Genomic DNA, 18982 nt, shown 5'->3' on the forward strand with positions numbered 1-18982 from the left:
GAGAAAAATAGTAATTAGATCAAAGGTGGCTGTTCTTTTCTACTCTTTAAAAAGAATGTATCTGTTCTAAAAAGGTCCTAGAAGTTGTCATATGAAGGAAAGGGAGGGGACTGAACTTCCTCTGAATAGCCCGAGGGCCAGCAGTTGGAAGAAGCAAATTTGGGTTCAAGGTAAGGAACACCTTTTCATGACCCAGAGCTGCATAAAATGGAACAGACCCCCTCTTGAATATGTTCTGTATCCATGTACCTTTCTTTCATCCTCACTGCTGCTGCACCAGTCCAACTCATCTCCGCTCCCATCAGAGTTACTACCAGAGCCTCCTAAAGTCATTCATGCACTCAGCAGATATGTGTCAAGCCTCTAATCTGTGCTAGGCACGATGCTGAGGACTCAGCAGGGAGTAGAACACATAAAAATGCTGAGGACTCAGTAGGGAGCAGAACAAAAACCCCTGACCTAAAGGAGTCTGCATTCTGCATAGGGGAAACAAGCAACTTACAAGTACCACATACAACATGACATATGGCGCTAGGTACTAGATGGGAAAGGAGATGGGGAGCATGGGTGGAGGGCCCAGTTGCAATATAAATAGAGTGATCAGCGAGGCCCTCACTGAAAAAGAGATGCTAGAGCTAAAGAGATAGGCTAGGGACTGATGCAGATATCTGGGGAAAGAATACTTGAAGCAGAAGAAATATTTGAAGCAGAAGAATCTGGACAGGACATTAGGGCCTCTTCAAGACCAGTCAGACTGGAGTAGAGTGATGGAAAGGGAGGGAAGAAAGATTGAGGTCCAAGAGGTGGTGGATGGTTGTGGATCGTGACAAGTCTTAAGAAAGCAATTGCACAGACTCTGGGTTTTACTCTATGGAGGAGAAAGACAATAAAGGGCAGTGGAGAGACATGATTATATTTTAAAAGGGTCACTCAGTTGCTGTTTGGAAAATAAATTGTCTTCCTGCTGCCAATCTGATTCTCTACAGTCCACTGTCCACAAAGCAGAATGAATCTTCTAAAACATTGTCCAGCAATCCACTCCTGGACATTTACTCCCCCCAAAATAAAGTTTACATCCACACAAACACCTATATGTGGCTTTTCAGAACTGCCTTGTTTGTAACAGTCCCAAACTGAAAACAATGAGAATGTCCTACAAATGTAGGCACAGTTTGTATGTAGGCAAATGGTTAAACAAATGGAGAGACATCCCTGCTATGGAATACTACTTGGCAATAAAATGGAACAAACTATTGATACACACAACATGGAGTGATCTCAAGGGCATTAAACTAAGAAGAAAGTCTCAAAAGATCACATATTGCATGGCTCTATTCATATAACTACAGTTACATGAAAAGTGCCCATTGGAGGAAATAGATGAAAGGTACCCAGGACCTTTCTGACCTGTCTTTGCAACTTCCTTGTGAATGTGCAATTATTTTCAAACAAAAAGTTTACTTGAAAAAAAACTGTAGAAAAGACATTGCGTTCTGGCGGAAAAGTCTGCATTGTCTACGAAAAAGTCTGCATTGTCTACGTATAGCACATCCTTCCCAGTTACCTGATTCTATTCTTTCATTGTCTTTGAACTATTTTTACACCTTTGAAAGTTTAGATAACTGATAGACATGCAAACTGTCCTGTCTGATAAAGGTTCCCTTCCCCTCTCACCTGCATGCCCCCTCCATGGAAACACGAGTTTACACATGTTAAAACCATTTACACATTCAATTCAACATTGCCTTATTCCATATCAATCTGTGTTTTGACTTTTCCTTTGAATACTATGAGGGCATTGAACAAGTTAAAGAAAATCTTTAACATCTGTTCATTTTTTTTTGTCGGTATGAGAATCATAATTTTACTTTTTCTGAAAATTATCTTTTAAGAACATAAATCAGGTGGTGTCACTCCCCAGCTTTACCCCTCCCAAGCTTCCTGTTGCAGTTAAAATGAATGCCAGGGGCACCTGGGTGGCTCAGTCAATTAAGCATCCGACTCTTGGTTTCAGCTCGAGCCATGATCTCACAGTTTCATGAGTTTGAGCCCTGCATCAAGCTCTGTCCTGAGAGTGAGGAGCCTGCTTGCAATTCTCTCTCTCCCTCTCTCTGTCTGCTCCTCACCTGCTCACACTGTCTCTGTCTCTCTCAAAAATAAATAAAACTTTTTCTTTAAATAATAAACAAACACACAAATAAAATGAATGTCAAACATTTTCCAAGGTGCACAAAACATGGCCAAGCCTGGGCCCGGTTTGCCCCTGGGCCTCATCTCCTCACTCTGCCCCACGCCAGGACACTCCAACTACTTGCCCTTGCTTCAGCTCCATGAGAACATCAAACTTGTTCCTACCTTATGGTCCCTGCACCTGCTGTCCCTCAGCCTGGACGGCTCTTTTCATGGATGGCTTTTTTTCTTGAGTAAACTCTCAGCTCAACTGTTCCACCTCAGAAAGATCTTCTCATACACACTATTCTATCAAAAGTAACATCCCCATCCTATTTTTTTATCACAATTATTTCTGAAATACTGTCAATAATTGTGCTATTATTACATATGCTTTTTATATATTAATATTAGTAAGATAATCATATAAGCATATACATTTATGTATTTATTATATTATGTAAATGTGATATGCTAACATTGTTTGGTTAGTTTCTAGTTTATTTATTACCTGCCCACCCAAATTCCATAATAGTAGGATCTTGGAATCTGGTTCCATTATATCCCCCAATGCTTAGAAAGGTATCTAGCACATAGTAGGCATTCAAAAAATATTTGTTGAATAAATGCTTGGGTGAAGGGCACCTGGCTGACTCAGTCAGTAGAGCATATAATCATGGGGTCATGACTTCAAGCCCCACATTGGACAAAGAGCTTACTTAAAAACAACAACAACAACAACCAAACAATCCTTGGGTGAATGATGCTTCTGGAAGTAGTGAGGTATTCAGGTATCACTGGAAGTATGTAGGCAGGGTTTGTACAACCACTTGGGAATGTCATAGCAAAACCATAGGCATAGGCTCGGTCACAAGAATAAAGGAGCCTGAAGGGCTCTTCTAGTACTACAAGGCTAGGATTCTATGGCTACTACACCCTTTCTGTCATGCAACGGGAAAAGCAAAGTAATCCTCAGACATTTTCCACCAAATGATGGTGTGCACACTCCTATTCCTGCCGCAATATCATCTCCGCATTAAAATGTTGAAGCTAATCAGACATTTAATTTCAAAGTGGAAGGTCATTATCTTGTCACAAAATTTTATTCCAATTACTTTTTTTTTCTATTATACGAAATGAATTAAAAGTAGCACAAAACATTGGGAGATCAAACAGTCAATCAGAAGCTCATTAAATATCATTGAAATTGGCGCAATAAAAAGCATTTCCCATGGCTGGCTTATTACTTAAAAGCTATATTCTGGATGGCTCAAGGAATTGACATGCTGCCAATCAAAAATCACCCTGTCCATAAATAGCCACTTGGCTTTTAAAAGTTCACTACCTTTTTTTTTTTTTTGAGATAAGAGTAAATATCTAAAGAGATTTAAAGCATAGGTGTAATTACCATCCTATCAGCCCCTATGAGACCCTAAAGAGAAGATATCAGCAAAGTCACCATCTGATAATTTAGACTATAACTTACAGAAAGATGCTTACAAAGTGCTACCAGTGATTTTATAAACACTTCAATACATTACTTATGTCCGATACTCAGCTAAGTACAAGCCCAGGCAGGGATTAGTGGCCAGTTACAATTTTAAAATTGAGTTCAACTATACAGTTGGAAAAAATGCCCATTTTATTTTCTCAAGAGTGATTATAAAGCGCTTCATTTATCTATGGACTCAACTGTTAGCATGAAGACCTGAAAGTTGATCATTTTCAAATTTCCAATATTTTTCCACTAGGAGCCTTCCCCCCACCTTTTCTTTTAAAGCTGGATCACTAATTTTAGCATTTACTTTTACAGAAACGACCACTTTTTGACATATAGGAAAGTAGGTCCTTTTAGTTGGGAAAATATGACAACAGAAATACTGTTCCCAGTCTCTTAAGGTGTTTAAGTGGTGAGGATGATACAAACAAAAAATACATAAGCAAAAGAGAAAGCTCTCAGGCATAGGAAATTACTTCTTCAGTAGAAGGACTCAAGAATCTCTCCCCTTGAAGCCACCTCACACACACACTGCCACTACCCCAATTGCTTTTCAAAAGCCACAGCTTATTGGCAAATTATCTGGGAGTAAAGTGGGAGGGAAACATTTCGATGCAAAATTCAGAACTGCTTTATAGGAAGAAAAGTGTGGGAAGGTTTGTTATCATTTATTTCCTCCAGTATATCATTCAATTTCAGCTGTCTCACGTCTCAGAAGCAGCTCCCCCATTTCTCACTTATGTGCCTAAGAGACATCTCTTTGGCATCTCATTCTCTCTCCCTGTCTTTTACCAGCATTTCATTATTTCTTAACTGTCCCTCTCATGCTTGTCTCCTTTTTTCCTAGTGATCCACGTGTCCTCATTTAGCAGTTTTCAGAAGCCAGGGAGAAACGTTGCAAATAATGTTAAATATGATTAATATCTTGAATTCCTTGAAATATGACATGCATGAGTTACAATGAAACCTCTTTTATTTCCCCATGAAATGCTTTTGCATAATGAGAAAGAAAATGTCCTCTATGCCCTAATCAGCCCTGACAGTTCCTGGACTCCCAAATACTTTTATTTATGGCATTATTTATTTCATCTCTAATAAATGGAAGGGGGGGGTACCCACAGCATGATCTGAGGAGGTTGCAGGAGAAAGGGAGACTATCCTAGGTGGAGGAACACAGGCTGAACCAACGAAGAGAAGGCTTCTAAGAGAAGGGAGATATGGGAAATAAGAGGAAAAGACCTGAACCCACAGAAGAAAATGGGTCACTTTCCCAAGATTAAAAGGAAAACTGAAAAGAAATGTTAACTTCAGAGTGGAGAGAGGGGAGTCATATATCAGAGAGGAGATGCACCCAGAATCCTAAACCTGGAAAATGAAGACTGACGGCTGGCAACCAATGTTCCTGGGAAGGAGTATGCTGGCATTGGAGCTGACCTAGGGGAAGGCTGATTTGCTCCAAAGAGCCTCTGGGAGAGGCCAGGACACTCCTCTAGATTTGAAGACAGCGCTACTCCATGGGGATCCTCCTCCAGACCACAGAGGCTCTTCTCTCATTCAAATAATTACTGAAATTGTGTGTCTTCCAGAAACATTGGCCTGGTGGCCCCAGATGCAGTGGGCGATGCAGGAGGCAAGCTCTTAGGCCGCCTTGGTTCTACAAGCACATTTACGTATATATCAAATGACATTGTTGAAAGTATCTAATCACCATCCCAAAGGGAGGTATCTGGTCATATTTTTCCCTCAATTGCACAGACAGTCTACGTGCTATGAGAAGGAGTGAGGATATGAATTCAAATGATCTGGATGCATCTCTGCACTCGACTACACATTCCCTGAGTGTCTGGCTTTGGGCAATTACCTCGCGAGCCTCGGTTTACTCATCTGCAGAATGGAGTAAATGATTCTGTTACACACTTTCGGGGCTCCTATGGGAAATTAATAAAATAACGTAAAAGTCCGACGCCCTGTGCGGCCTTGTGATATGCATGAGCTCAAAGACCATGTGGGCAGACCCCGAGAAGTGCAAACAACGCGCAGCGACCATGGATCAGGACCTTCAAGACGTTCTTTACAGAAGATTGGGGGAGCAATTCCCCGTGGGCAGAACAACTGGCTGTGGGGATACCTTCCCAAAGGACACACGCCCCGCCCCAACTACTACCAGCCCCTCTGTGCAACCCGGAGAGTTTGGGGTCACGTAGGGGGCGCCAGGGGCTCATTTCCGAAGCTTAACCCCGCCCGCAACGGCAGAAGCCTCAAGTCTGCACGTGGGGCTCCAAAGTCTCGCGCTGGCCGGAACCTCGCCCTGTTTACCCGCGCGCCCTCGGGATCCGGCTTTCCCCCTCCCTCCCCCCGTCGGAGGCGCACACCCGGCGCGCGGACCCCACGGGCGGCGGCGGCGGCGCCAAGCCCCGCCCCCGCCCCCATTATCATTAGCAGATATTACCCTAAACACTTGCTCTTTACCTCCTTTCTCCCTCCAGGCATTGGCGAGGCGGCCTGTCAATCAGCGCTCGGGCGGCAGCCCCCCGCGCGGGGGCTCAGCTATGCCAGCCTCAGCGACAGGCGGCAGTGGCGGCGGCGGCGGCGGCCCAGGCACAGGCACACACCCTCCCACACGCGCGTACTCGGGCAGAGCCGGCGGGCGGGAGGCGGAGGCACCCTCGGAGCCCGGCGCCCGGCGGGGAGGGGGCGTGCGACCGGGGACCGGCCCCGAGGCGCAGGATGGAGGAGGAGATGCAGCCGGCGGAGGAGGGGCCCAGCGTCCCCAAAATCTACAAGCAGCGCAGCCCCTACAGCGTCCTCAAGACGTTCCCCAGCAAGAGACCGGCGCTGGCCAAGCGCTACGACAGACCCACCCTGGTGGAGCTGCCGCACGTCCGGCCGCCGCCGCCGCCCCCGCCGCCTTTCGCGCCGCACGCCGCCGTCTCCATCAGCAGCAGCGAGCCGCCGCCGCCGCAGCAGTTCCAGGCGCAGAGCACCTACCCCGCCGGGCCCGGCCGGGCAGCCGCCGCCGCGTCGTCGTCGTCTCCATCGTGCACGCCCGCCGCGTCCCAGGGCCACCTGAGGACTCCGGCGCCGCCGCCGGCGTCCCCCGCCGCCTCATCATCCTCGTCTTTCGCCGCCGTCGTCAGGTATGGCCCGGGCCCGGCGGCCGCCGCGGGCAGCAGCAGCGCGGGCAGCGACGGCGCCAGCCTGGAGCTCAGCGCAGGTACCAACTCCTGGGCGCAACTTTCCTTCCCGCTCGGCCGCGGGGAGGGGTGGGGGCCCGGGAGCCAGAAGCTGGGCATGGCGGACACCTTTTCCGCGCGCCGGACTGGCGGGGGGGTCGTGAGGGGTGAGCGGAGAGGTGGAGAGGGGCGAGTGCAGTCCGGGCCGAGAGAGAGTCGGGCGTCCGAGCGCACCCCTGAGGCCTCCACGCGCGGGCAGCAACTTCTAGAGGATTCCCCGCCGCCGCCGCCGCGTGCGGAGCTTCCGACGGCGCGCGCTCCTCCTAACAGGTGGCTCCGCGCTCGGTTGCGGCTTCGCGCCCAGGAAGCCGGGCTGTGGCGGTCGGCGGCAGGGGTCTTTCGGGCGGGGGTCAGAGAAGCAGGCTTGGCGCCGAGGCCGCGCGCGGGACACCCCAGGGTGACCGCCACGGCCGCTCCCGGAGAGGCTGGGGCTGCTCTGGCGGCGCTCGGGGACGCCTTCCCTTTATCCTCGGCTGTTTCACTTTTTCCTTCCACTTCTTCATTTACCTCTCTTTCTTCTCTTCTTGTTTTTCCTTCTCTCTCTTTCCTGGCCTTCTGATTATCTTTTTAACCACCTCTTTGGTGCACTATTACTCTGTCGCGGTCCACTCGGCTGGCTCTTGGGTTCTTTTTTTTTTTTTTTTTTTTTTCTTCTGTGCGCTTGTGTTTCTCATGCGCGCGCTGTCCGCTCCCTCTGCCCCTCTTTCCCCACCCACCCCAGAGTCCCAAACCGTGTCAGACAGCGGGTTCCTCTGCACCAGCCACGCGGGTGGACCTGACGCTCGCCTCTGTAGCGGACTTTAGGGAAGGAGACGTCCCGCCCCTCCCCCCAGCCCAGAAGATTCCCCCACCCCCACCCCGGGCTCTCGGGGCCCGCCGCTCATACCCCTTCCCCACCAGGAGGGTGGGGGCTTCATCCCGGGATCGCGAGCCTCCCGAGCATCTGTCCTGCCCCTTGAAGAAATGCCTCTCCACCGGGAGGCTGCAGGAGGTCCCCTGGGAAAAGCCAGCTCTCCTGCGGGTTAAGCTATGGGAGGTGGGCTGGTAGAAAAGCCGTAGCCTGGGGGCCTGGCCCAAGGGCCCTCCGCGTTTATCTCGCTTATCAGAACTAAAAGTTCCTGCTCAGGCCTCTTTTGGTATTTTAGAACCCCCCAAGTTCTGCATATCGGTGAGTCCAAGGTTTTTGTCCTAATGAAAATGTGAGCATTGTCTCTAAATGAGTTTTAGACGCCTATGCTAATGTTATGTTGTTTGTCAATATTTTGACACATGAGGGATTGGTTTTGAGAAAGAAAATCTAATTACAGGTAATAGTGAAGACTTACTGTTCTGTCACATGTCTCACTGATTTGGAGCTGTTTGTTGGCTTTGAGTGGGGTTCTTGTGTAGGTGTCTTATTGTTGGTGGGGTGGGTTTTTTATTTTCAGTTGCCCTTGACCCAATAGTCTCTTGTGTTTTTATATTCATTGTTAGGCTACCCATCCACTTCCATTTTTCTCATTTTTCTTCTGTGTTCTCCCCTTCTTAGTAATAGGTTTGTGTTCTTTCTCTCTGTGTTTGGAGTCTTATTTATACTACTTTTAGTTCATGCCCGTGTTTATTCCCTAGTTCTGCTTAATCTTTATCTTTTTTTATGTTCTTTCTCAGCAGTTTGGGTTCTTTTCCCATGTTCTGTATTTGTTTACTCCCTTGCATAACCTTAGTTCCACCATGTTTACTGGGGGAGGGTTCCCCTTTTTTATCTGCCTGTTCAGTCTTTAATCTCATCTTGCTTTCTCCTTTTAGTCTTTGCTGTCTTTCAATCTTTTATTTCCTTTTATACACTATAAATCTGCTCCCTCATTGCCATTTTCATCCATAGTTTTAACCTTGCTTTTTCCTGCTATTTTTCCTGCATTGTTTCTTTTTTCTGCACCAGCCACTTGCTGTCCTTTCCATGCTCCTTCCTACTCTGGCAGTGTCCTTGCTGTCTTTCATTCACAAGGAGTTTGTGGGTGTTGTTTTCCTTTTTCACCTTGTTGTAAATGTACTCTTTCAGTGTTTCTTCTTAGCTAATTTTGTCTCCATCCCCAGGTGGAAATCACAACATCACTGAATCTAAAAGAGTGAAAAGGGGCTTTGTTTGATACCCCTGAAACTCCCTATATTTTTTATTACCTTTTATTCTTAAAGGCTGCTTGCTTACTTGCTTTCGTTCGTTCGTTCTTTCTTTCTTTGTTTCTTTCAGGTCATAAAGAGTAAGCTTGATAGCACCAAGGGCAGGATGCCATTTGCTTGTTGGAAAAATGGGAATTGGATAGTAGGTTTCTTCCATGCAATGAAGAAAATGGTCTGGCAGCAAAAAGAAAAAAAAAAAAGGCCATAGTACTAGACATCCTGAATTGTGGTCATAATATTAATCATTGATGGACAAACCCATCTCTTAACCCAGCACAGAGATGTGAGTGGCCATCAGAGGGACAGTCACCTTAAGAGCTGATTGGCTCTTTGAGGAACTAGTGGTTCCACTTTGAACCAATGAGCATGTGTGTACAGACAGACACCATTTAAGCATATTGAGGAGGGGGCTGGAGGAGGTGGTAAGTTGCTTGTTGCACCCTCACAGAAGTGTTACTGTAGCCTCAAGGGCCACCTAATAGACTGAAAATAGCCAAAACATTGATGTGATGAAATGAGTCAAGGACAGAAGAGATAAAACTGAGTGTCCAGCGTAAAGGCAGTGAAAAGATGAAAAGGTTGAAGTGAATCTTATTTCCCATTAAAAGCCATAAACCATTGAGAGGAGAAATGTGATTAAAAATAGATTTTTCAGCATTCTTATAAAATCTCATGAAGAGTATAATTTTCCCTAAAAGGGGTAATATACCATGGTTTTAAAAGCGTATTTTTCCTCTGTGGGAGGCTTAGAGTTAAAACCCACGTAGATCTTGATATGCAGCCTAAATTTGGCATCAGGAAATGGGAAATTGCATCTTTAAGCAGAGTACAATCAAAAATGAATTACAATAAATCCTATATAATTGCATAGGTCATTCTCTTTAATGAGATTTTATTAACCTGACTGTCAAGCTTTTGAGTCAGGCAGATATTTTATCTTCTTCAACTGATAAAAGTGTCAGCTATAAACCACCATATAAATATTCATAAATCTACACATCTGTGGCAGCCTATCAGCATCATTCTTTTGGACATTAAAAGCATTCTAATTACTTTCTGTCTAGCAGAGCTGAAATGCTGCCTGTTATAGTATGTGCTTGGCAGGCATGATTGCTTTTGTTTGCCATCACAAATAGCAGCATCCTATTTTATATACCGATGGTCCAGAAAATATTCAGGGATTGACTGAGCAGGATGAATATTAGGAAGCACCATCTGGTTTTGATAGCACCAAGTATATTAACTCATCTGTTAATTTTTGACACATCATTGATTTATTTATTTAGAAAAATTGCATCCTGTTTTGCTGTTTTGATGTTTGCCATTATGAAAAAAAATTGGATGGCATTTTTTTTTTAAGACATAGTTCATTGATTTAAGACAAGGGTGATGTTTCCAAAGATGCTTTTATTTTCTAACTTCTATTTTCTATGCCTTGAAGTCTTCTCTTAAGAAGTTATATTAATGTTTTAAGGAAATCATCTATTTTGAACTAGCTGGAAATCCTTTTGGTAGATATAATGTATGGATACATGATAATAGGTCACAAAAAATTTTTTCTGCTTCTGCATTTTTAATATTAATATATTTCACCCTCCGCTGGGTTAAAATCAAAAGGTTACCACTAATCTCGATGGCTGTGATCTCCTTCATAGTAACAGAATACTCTTGGGTATGTGCTGTGATGGGCAAATTCCATTCAAGGCTTTACTTACAAAGAAGGACATTAAAGTAAGGCGCCTGTGTTTGATTGCCGAGTTCCCATCCCTCTTCTTATTCACTTATCAGATGTAGGATGGCTTAAACCACTTACATTCAGAAGAATTTCTAGAAATGAATTTTTTAATTATAAATAATCACGGGTTCAGATTTTGGAATCAGACTAGGCAAAATTTCCAACATGATACTATCCCAACAGATTGTGCAGTAGAGCAAAATAAATTACAAGTGGTCACTTTATAGTGCTTCGTGGTTGTGCTGTATGAATATTTTGTGGTGTTTAATTTTAGAGAAGTTAAGAATAAAGTAGGTAGTTTTAAAGCCCCTTTGTAAACTGTTGGTGTTCTTCCCTGCCATCTCTTGAGTGGAGCATTCTGTAACTAGGGAAAAAAAAAAAACAGTTAAAAAATTTCAAAATACATGTTCATACTTTGCTCAATTAAGAATCATGGGTCAGTGACCATTCAATTGTGTTCATATGAAAACAGAACTTTTCTCCATTTCTTAGCGATAATGAGCATTGCACAGTACTTGCATTTCTAATTATATTCTGTCTGGAAAGCTAAAGTATTGCTGGCTGCAATATGTAGTAGGTAGAAAGATTTGCTGTTTTCTGCCAAGTGTAATAGTAATATTGTTCATCATATCTTTCTGTATATTGACGTTAAAACAGTATTTAAATATTTTAAGGTACCAAAAAGGAGAAATTCAACTTTTTATGGTCGTTATTTTTGCATCTATCAATTCTGAGAACAAATTCAGAATGAAGCATTTGTAAAAACTGAAGGCAAGAAGTGTTTTATGGTTGTAGCTATTCTCTGATACTTGGGTGCACTTTAATACATTATCTTCATAATGTAGTGTATTACATAATGATTTTTTTCTCAGCATATTACAAGCTTATCCTTCAATTAAGAAAACAAATCATGCTTGTCCCTAAGTCAGATTTTTTTCCCTTAAAATCTATACTCTAATGTGATGTATCAATATGATTAAAGCTACTGAGTGTGTTTTAGGACATTCAACAAATATATTTGAGCAATTCTTTATAGCCACTTCTATTTTAGCCTTTCTTTGCATATTTTGTTCCTTTCATCAAGGTTACGTTAAAGGTGTATAGGCTGTAAATCAGTTAGGGCCATGCTGATTAAAATGCAAACAGTAAATACGACTTCAGGTCTAGAATGGGATTATAGGATTAAAATGAATGAAAACTGCCAGTGTGCTAGAATTGAAAATTCGTGATCAATAACATTCTTTGATTTTACTAATAAAAGAACAAAAACCCGGAAATGAAGACCACTGTGCAACATCTTAAGGCTTCCCACTTTTATGGTTCAGCTGTTTACTTTGTTTATTTGGTTTTGGTCAGTGTAAAGAATTAATACCCAAATATTTAAGGTCTTTCCCCATTACCTTTTGGTTTAAATCAGGGGCTGAGTCCTTCCCTTCCATCTGGCAGGGGGCAGAGGCATCAATTCCACTGTTTGGTGTGTAAAAGATACTTCTTATATCCATCTCCCTTTTCTCTAGTATAGCAAGTGAACTTTGTCCTGGCTGCTGCTTCAGTGAAGTTCCCAGCCCATCAATCAATTCTAGCCTGAAACTATGCCTGACATCTGGTTTTCTTCTTCAGCACTCAAAATCACTGTGTAAAAAACAGGCCTGTGCCTAATATTTGTGGGATTTAGGACAAGAGTACAGATGCAGGCCTACATACCATATATCTAAATAATTAACAAACTATTAAATAAAATATGTTCCATCCACCTCCCCTGACAAATATACCTTAATGACCAGATCTGACTTTGGAGTTTTCAGCCAGCCCATGGCCTTCTCTCCCCACCCCCAGCTTCATCTTCTAATAGGAGGAGCCTCACATACACACGAATGGATGCCCCCGTCCAAACTTCCAGGCTCTGGCACCATGGTCTATCCTTGGGAGGATGGCTCAGGGAAGAGTCCAGCACAGGCCCTCGAAGCAGTTTAAGTAAGGAATTCCTGGATCTTGGGTACCTTACCATGGGGAGGGGAAGGGATGGAGGAGGATGATTAGGGCAGGGCCCCCCTCCCTATGTCTAAGGGTGGTACTGCTCCTAAGCATAGGAAAGCACCATGGCAAGAACAAAGTAGTCCCGTGGACTCTCAGCCTACCCAGAATGCAGCCAAAGCAATGTCCAGTGTTACAAATGAAGATCTATATATTTATGAGAGGACCCACATGCATTCAGTAAATATTTTGTTGTTCCCATAGAAGCCCTCAAACATTTCACCATTTTTCATTTTTAAAGTTTTTTTCCCTGAGCAAAAGATAGAGCCAACATTTTCAGAGACAGTAGGTAGCTAGTTAAATTTCTATCATAAATACTTATTGGCATCTAAAATCTACAGTATTTTGTTTGTTGCCATTATTCTGGATAGGGAAGAGATGAAATGAGAGGCATCCTATAGCTGTATACAAGCCCTATAAAGTATCTCTGTATATTTATAAATAGCCCATTCTGGGTGGTAGTCCAGAAAGAAGAGGCTGCACCTAGTGATATTTGCATTTAGGGTGAATTTTCAAGATCCAAGACTGACAGAATTAAATCACATTTGCACAATTTTTGAGGTGTTTTTGGTTGTTTGAACTGATTGTTTTCCGTTTGCTTTTTATTTTTCACTGATTGACAATTAGTATGCTTTAGAATACATTTATGTCAACTAATCAGCAGTCTGGACACATGCCATTTAAAAGATTTGGCAACCTAACGGAAGAGGCTCATGAAAGAAGCACTACTGCTTTTTACATGATACTTGTAGGGATTGGCCTAAATATTGGCCTTGACAAGAAATCCAAGTTCACAGATAAATGAAGAGAAAGAATAGTGAACACAGATGTTGGATAACACAGTTTTGCTTTTGGGCTCATCATCTTTTGCCTTATAGGCCATCCTTTGTTTTACTTTAGATGTCTAGTGAGCTCTTCAAAAAGACTTATCTTTCTTCTCCAGTTTGCATCTGGAAGCAACGTACTCTCGTCAGGGATTGTATCACCTGATTAATAGCAAGGGCATGAGGGCACTCCAGAAATAGAAGTAATGATTGCTGTAAGCCCTCCTATCAAGGAGGAATTGAGTCTGCGGTAGCTGGCTCGATTCGTTAGAGTAAGGATCTTAATGAAGCCAAAGGTGTGAGTTCAGACTTGTACAGGCCAGTTAATGCCACAGAGAGGGAAATCTCTCTGTGGTGCCCAAAGTCACAGTGCAGCCATTTCCCAGAATGAGGGACTGGGAATGACTCTTCAGACACCCCTCTGGTTGCAGAATGACAGGAAGCTATGCATCCTACTAAAAGTACATTCACTGTGTTACCTTGGTTTGGGATGGAGAGTAGAAATACATAATTTTAACATTTTTGAATGTTAACCTCAAAATTGAGGACCTTACTTACCCTTGTCTTTGGCTGTCCGTCTCTGATGTGTTTTTTCATGTGTTTCAGAGAGTCGTATGATCTTGGATGCCTTTGCCCAGCAATGCAGTCGAGTTCTTAGTCTCTTAAATTGTGGAGGAAAACTACTGGACTCCAACCATTCTCAATCCATGATTTCTTGTGTCAAGCAGGAAGGCTCGAGTTATACTGAGAGACAGGAACAGTGTCACGTCGGGAAAGGGGTCCACAGTCAGACGTCAGATAATGTAGACATAGACATGCAATATATGCAAAGGAAACAACAAACTTCTGCCTTTTTGAGGGTTTTCACTGACTCCCTACAAAATTACCTGCTCTCGGGGAGCTTTCCAACTCCAAACACCTCATCAGTCAGTGAGTATGGCCACCTGGCCGACGTGGATCCTCTGTCAACCTCCCCCGTGCATACACTAGGTGGCTGGACCTCCCCGGCAACATCCGAATCCCATGGTCACCCGTCCTCTTCTACACTGCCCGAGGAGGAAGAGGAGGAGGAAGAGGAAGGCTACTGTCCTAGATGCCAAGAGCTGGAGCAGGAGGTTATTTCACTGCAACAAGAAAATGAAGAGCTCAGACGGAAATTAGAGAGCATCCCAGGTACTGTGCCATATTCCTTGCAAGCTAACTGCAGATCATTCCTTCCTGGTGTCTCTGTGTGCATGCGTGCATGCACGCATGTATATGTATGGTTTTGGCCAGTGAGGTAAAAAAGTTGAAAAAACAGGCATGCACAGGGTGTCCTTACCCTTCCAGTACCACACAGAAGTTTCAGGATAAACTACTAGCCTTGTTCTATGTTTAAGTCCAATTTTAAGAGAGAGAGGCCTGAAGACCACCGCCCTATTCAAAGATGTCTCTGTCCATATAAAAAAGATTCCAGACGTGGTGCAATAAGATTGAAATAGGCCAAGTACAGTGAGCCTGAGTTTTCTTCAAAATGTGGCCCTCTTTTTTTAAAAGCGGCTTTTGTATTTTTAAAGATTTTGTTGTATGTGTTTTATTAGTTAGTAATAAAGATGAAAGTGAACTGATACCTTCGGTGGTTGGACTTGAGTAGTACTGAACAAGTGGTCTCTTCTGTTCCATTCATTTCTTGCCATTCTTGTTAAGTATCAACAGGTATCTTCTCTTTTTAGCATGCAAGCTCCCTGTTAAATGAGCAACTGTAAACTGAAAGGAAAAGATCAAAGACAGACCAGTAATTAAGCAGATCTCAAACTATTTGTGCCCCTGGCAAAGCAGGCACTTCCTGCCTCTTAGAGACATTAGATTTGCTGCATAGTAAAGTCATCTTTATGGCAAGATCTTCTCTGGGTTGCAAAGCCATTTTTTTTTTTTACTATTTGAAAAGGTACCAATTTTGCTTATACCTTTGAATTCATTCCTGCATGTCTGTGGCTTACAAAAGATAGTGAGATCGTTAGCTAGAGCAATATCTTCAAATCCTTTTAATCGTGCAGCCCACTGATAAAAAATTTTGAGAATGTATCCACCAATGTACACGCTTCTTGGTTAACACATACATGTCCTAGTATGCTAATAAAGTATATTTCAAAATAAAGCATATATAGCATGTTAAAAATTTTAAAGGCCGATACATAAATAGAAAGTATGTTCGTTTCCTAACTCAGTGTCTTTGAACCGCCCAGTTTGGCAGCTGACTTAAAAATAAGGAAATATTGAAGAACATCACCCACTTGTTTATTAGTTCCCTTAGGAAGCAAAAAACAAGTGTTAAGAATTGCCAGATCAGAAATCTATTTTCTTTCTGTCCTTTCATTTAAAAGCATTACTCAAATAGACCTGAGGTTTGGTTCAGAATATTTTGGAATTAGGTTTAATGCAGTCATGTTGTGGGGGAGTCGTGTGTGCAGGAGGTGAAGTAAACTCATTCTCTCTCTGGGGCGCCTGGGTGGCTCAGTCGGTTAAGCATCTGACTTTGGCTCAGGTCATGATCTCCCGTCTCATGGATTCAAGCCCTGCATTGGGGTCTGTGCTGACATCTCAGAGCCTGGAATCTGCTTTGTATTCTGTGTCTCCCTCTCTCTCTGCCCTCCCCCACTTGCACTGTGTGTGTCTCTCTCTCACTCTCTCTCAAAAAAAAATACTAAAAAAATGTAAGAAAACATTCTCTCTCTTTGCAGTTGAGCGTTGGGGTTAGATAAAAGGGCCGTGGTGTCTTCCCAAGTCAGGAAGGCAGGGACCACAGGAGACACTGGGTAGAGGTTAAAGAATACAGTGGAACCATTGTTCCACTGGGTTCTCCATGGCAGAGAAAGAGAGGGGTGTAGCTAACATGCTGGGATTTTACAGCTTTCACAATTCCATAAATTATGGTCAGTTAATTATGGGTTTGATCCGACCCAAAGGGGTGTTTTCCATCTCACTCCCCACCCTCCTCTCTGCCTTTCTGGGGGAGAAAATACTATCCTGGAGATCAGCCAATTTTAGATACTTACGTCAGCCATTCAGAACTGTGGGTAAGAGTTTCAGAGCGCAGGGACAGGTGACACAGAAGTCCAGAGTGGTATTGTCTAATTCCCAGTCCTAAATATTTGACCTTGGTAAATATCAAGCAAATTTGGGGTTTAGTCCTCCCATTTCCCAAACTGTGCCAGGTGGAAGGGCTGTGTCGTGGATATAACTAACTCACTGCTGACCTGCCACTAATCACCGTCTTTTTCCATTTCCAGAAAGATGAAAATGCTGAAATTTCTTGAGCCTTCTTGATGGTCCAGTATTGAAGGACACTTGTTGAAATTAGGGTGTGGTCACCACTGTTAGTGCAAATATTCCAGCTCTGTTGACAGTCCCCTCCATAAACTTGAATCAATAGCCATTTCATATGGAGAGCCATGATTGCTATAATTCATACTGAAACTCAACTATGTAAATAAACATCAGTTTGTCAATTATGAACAGAAAAAACTTAGTGTAAAATTGAAGAAAGATTAGCTTATTTAACACATGTACTCATTACCTAGGGACACCTTAGTATTGGGTGTCCAGTTGAACGTGTCACTTACAAACCAGATAGTGATCACCTAAGAATCCACCTTTCATTCCATTAGCTACTAATTTTGTGGGGGAAATCTGTAACTTTTAGACAGTCGTTTGAAGAAAAGTGCAGCAAGTAGTACACTCTGGTTTTGCATCTAACAAGAGTATTTTGCAAGCAGTAACTCTCCTGTGGAATTTGGGATGGATTTTCCTTAAGAATCATCACTGTTTCCCAATGGCTTCAAAAGACCTCTGTTGTTCCAGAGGGCAGTGCATTTCCACGGAAGCACCTGCAACCTTCCTGGGTAGAAATTACCCTTATGTTTGATATAACTGTATTTACAGCCAAACAGGATGGATGAGTACAAAGGAGAAAGCATTCAGGGCGCCTGGGTGGCTTAGTTGATTAAATGTCCGACTCTCGATTTCAGCTTAGGTCATGATCTCATGGTTTGTAGGTTCGAGCCCTGAGTTGGGCTCTGTGCTGACAATGTGGAGCCTAGTTGGGGTTCTGTCTCTCCCTCTCTGTCTCTGCCCCGCTCTCTCTCTCTCTCTCTCTCAAAATAAAATAAACTTCAAAAAGACACAAAGCATTCAGAGGAAATAAAGTTAACAAGAAGATAGGGACACCTGCCCCAGGTCAGAGCTGAGACCCTGGTTTTAGTTCCTTCTCTGCCACTCCAGAGTTGTGCTATTGAGAAATTTTGAGATTCCTGTTTCTTTATTTTCTTTTCCTGAAATACAAGCATTCGTATCTAGGAAGGGCAACTATAAAAGAGGATGGGAAAGTGCAGACCTTTCTAAAGAAGGAAGAGTTTGGGGAAGGTGCACCTCCAGCACCACCTGGGAGGGCTGGGTAACTGTTTTATTTGTGAAACACTCCACAAAGTCCTGTTGATTAATATCAGCCACATGCAAGCAAGGGGCTTCTGGAGAATAATACTCTGACTTCCTGTCCACAGTTACTTGCAGATGTAGGCGATTAAATATTTTATCCCAAGGAAAGAGCATTAGCACTTACTCTTTGGTGTTAGATGATCACACTAGAAATTAAGAAAGTTAGTTGAAAAGTTTAATTTTTTAAAGGCAAGAAAGCAAAGATAGGTTAAAAGTAAAAAGCCACAGAATTGATATTTAGATCAGGATTACAAAAAGTTGAGACGTTATTAAAAGAAGGAAAATGTTGGGAAATCTTCTCACTGGAGAGGGTGTCAGTTTAGAGCTGGCATGTTTGTTTGTTGGGAGAGCGCGAGCAGGGGAGGGGCAGAGAGGGGGGGGGACAGAGGATCTGAAATGGGCTCTATGCGGACAGGCTGACGGCAGTGAGCCCAATGTGGGATTCAAACTCACAAACCACGAGGTCATGATCTGAGCCGAAATCAGATGCTTAACCAACTGAGCCACCCAGGTGCCCCCTGCATGCTTGTTTAGAAAGCATACAGTCAACACAAGATGAGAGAACCTAAGGGAGGATAGATACAAAATACTGTATGTCATCTAATTTAAGACCCATTGAATGCAAGATGCGCCAATATTCTATGTTCCACTAAGAAAGAAGGAAAAAACACTGTGAATCATAATTGCATCTTTGAACAAGCTCAGAGATATTAAAACACGAAAAAAATGTGGGTCTTAGGATCATAAAATATGGTAATTTAAAAAAATAACTTCCAAAGTAAAATAATTATGACATATTAAAAACACCTTGAGATTGGGGGTGCCTGGATGGCTCAGTTGGTTAGGTGGCCAACTCTTG

The 18982-nt window shown here is 43.3% G+C and overlaps 1 protein-coding gene across 3 annotated transcripts in view; it reads left to right on the forward strand.

The window, feature by feature from the left end:
- Positions 1–6263: 6263 nt before the first annotated feature.
- BEND4 (BEN domain containing 4) overlaps positions 6264–18982 on the forward strand; it is a 38701-nt gene continuing 25982 nt past the window's right edge. For 2 of the 3 annotated variants that reach the window (XM_086705154.1, XM_086705155.1), the window contains exons 1-3: positions 6264–6881; positions 12629–12766; positions 14257–14823. In XM_086705154.1, the coding sequence (XP_086561280.1) occupies positions 6395–6881; positions 12629–12766; positions 14257–14823 (1192 nt within the window). In that variant the 5' untranslated portion in view covers positions 6264–6394. The remainder of the gene's footprint in view (positions 6882–12628; positions 12767–14256; positions 14824–18982) is intronic. The other variant, XM_025922324.2, reaches the window with a different exon arrangement.

Source organism: Puma concolor, chromosome B1 (assembly GCF_028749965.1).
Source record: "Puma concolor isolate L17-30 chromosome B1, mPumCon1.1.hap2, whole genome shotgun sequence".
Taxonomy (NCBI): Eukaryota; Metazoa; Chordata; class Mammalia; order Carnivora; family Felidae; genus Puma; species Puma concolor.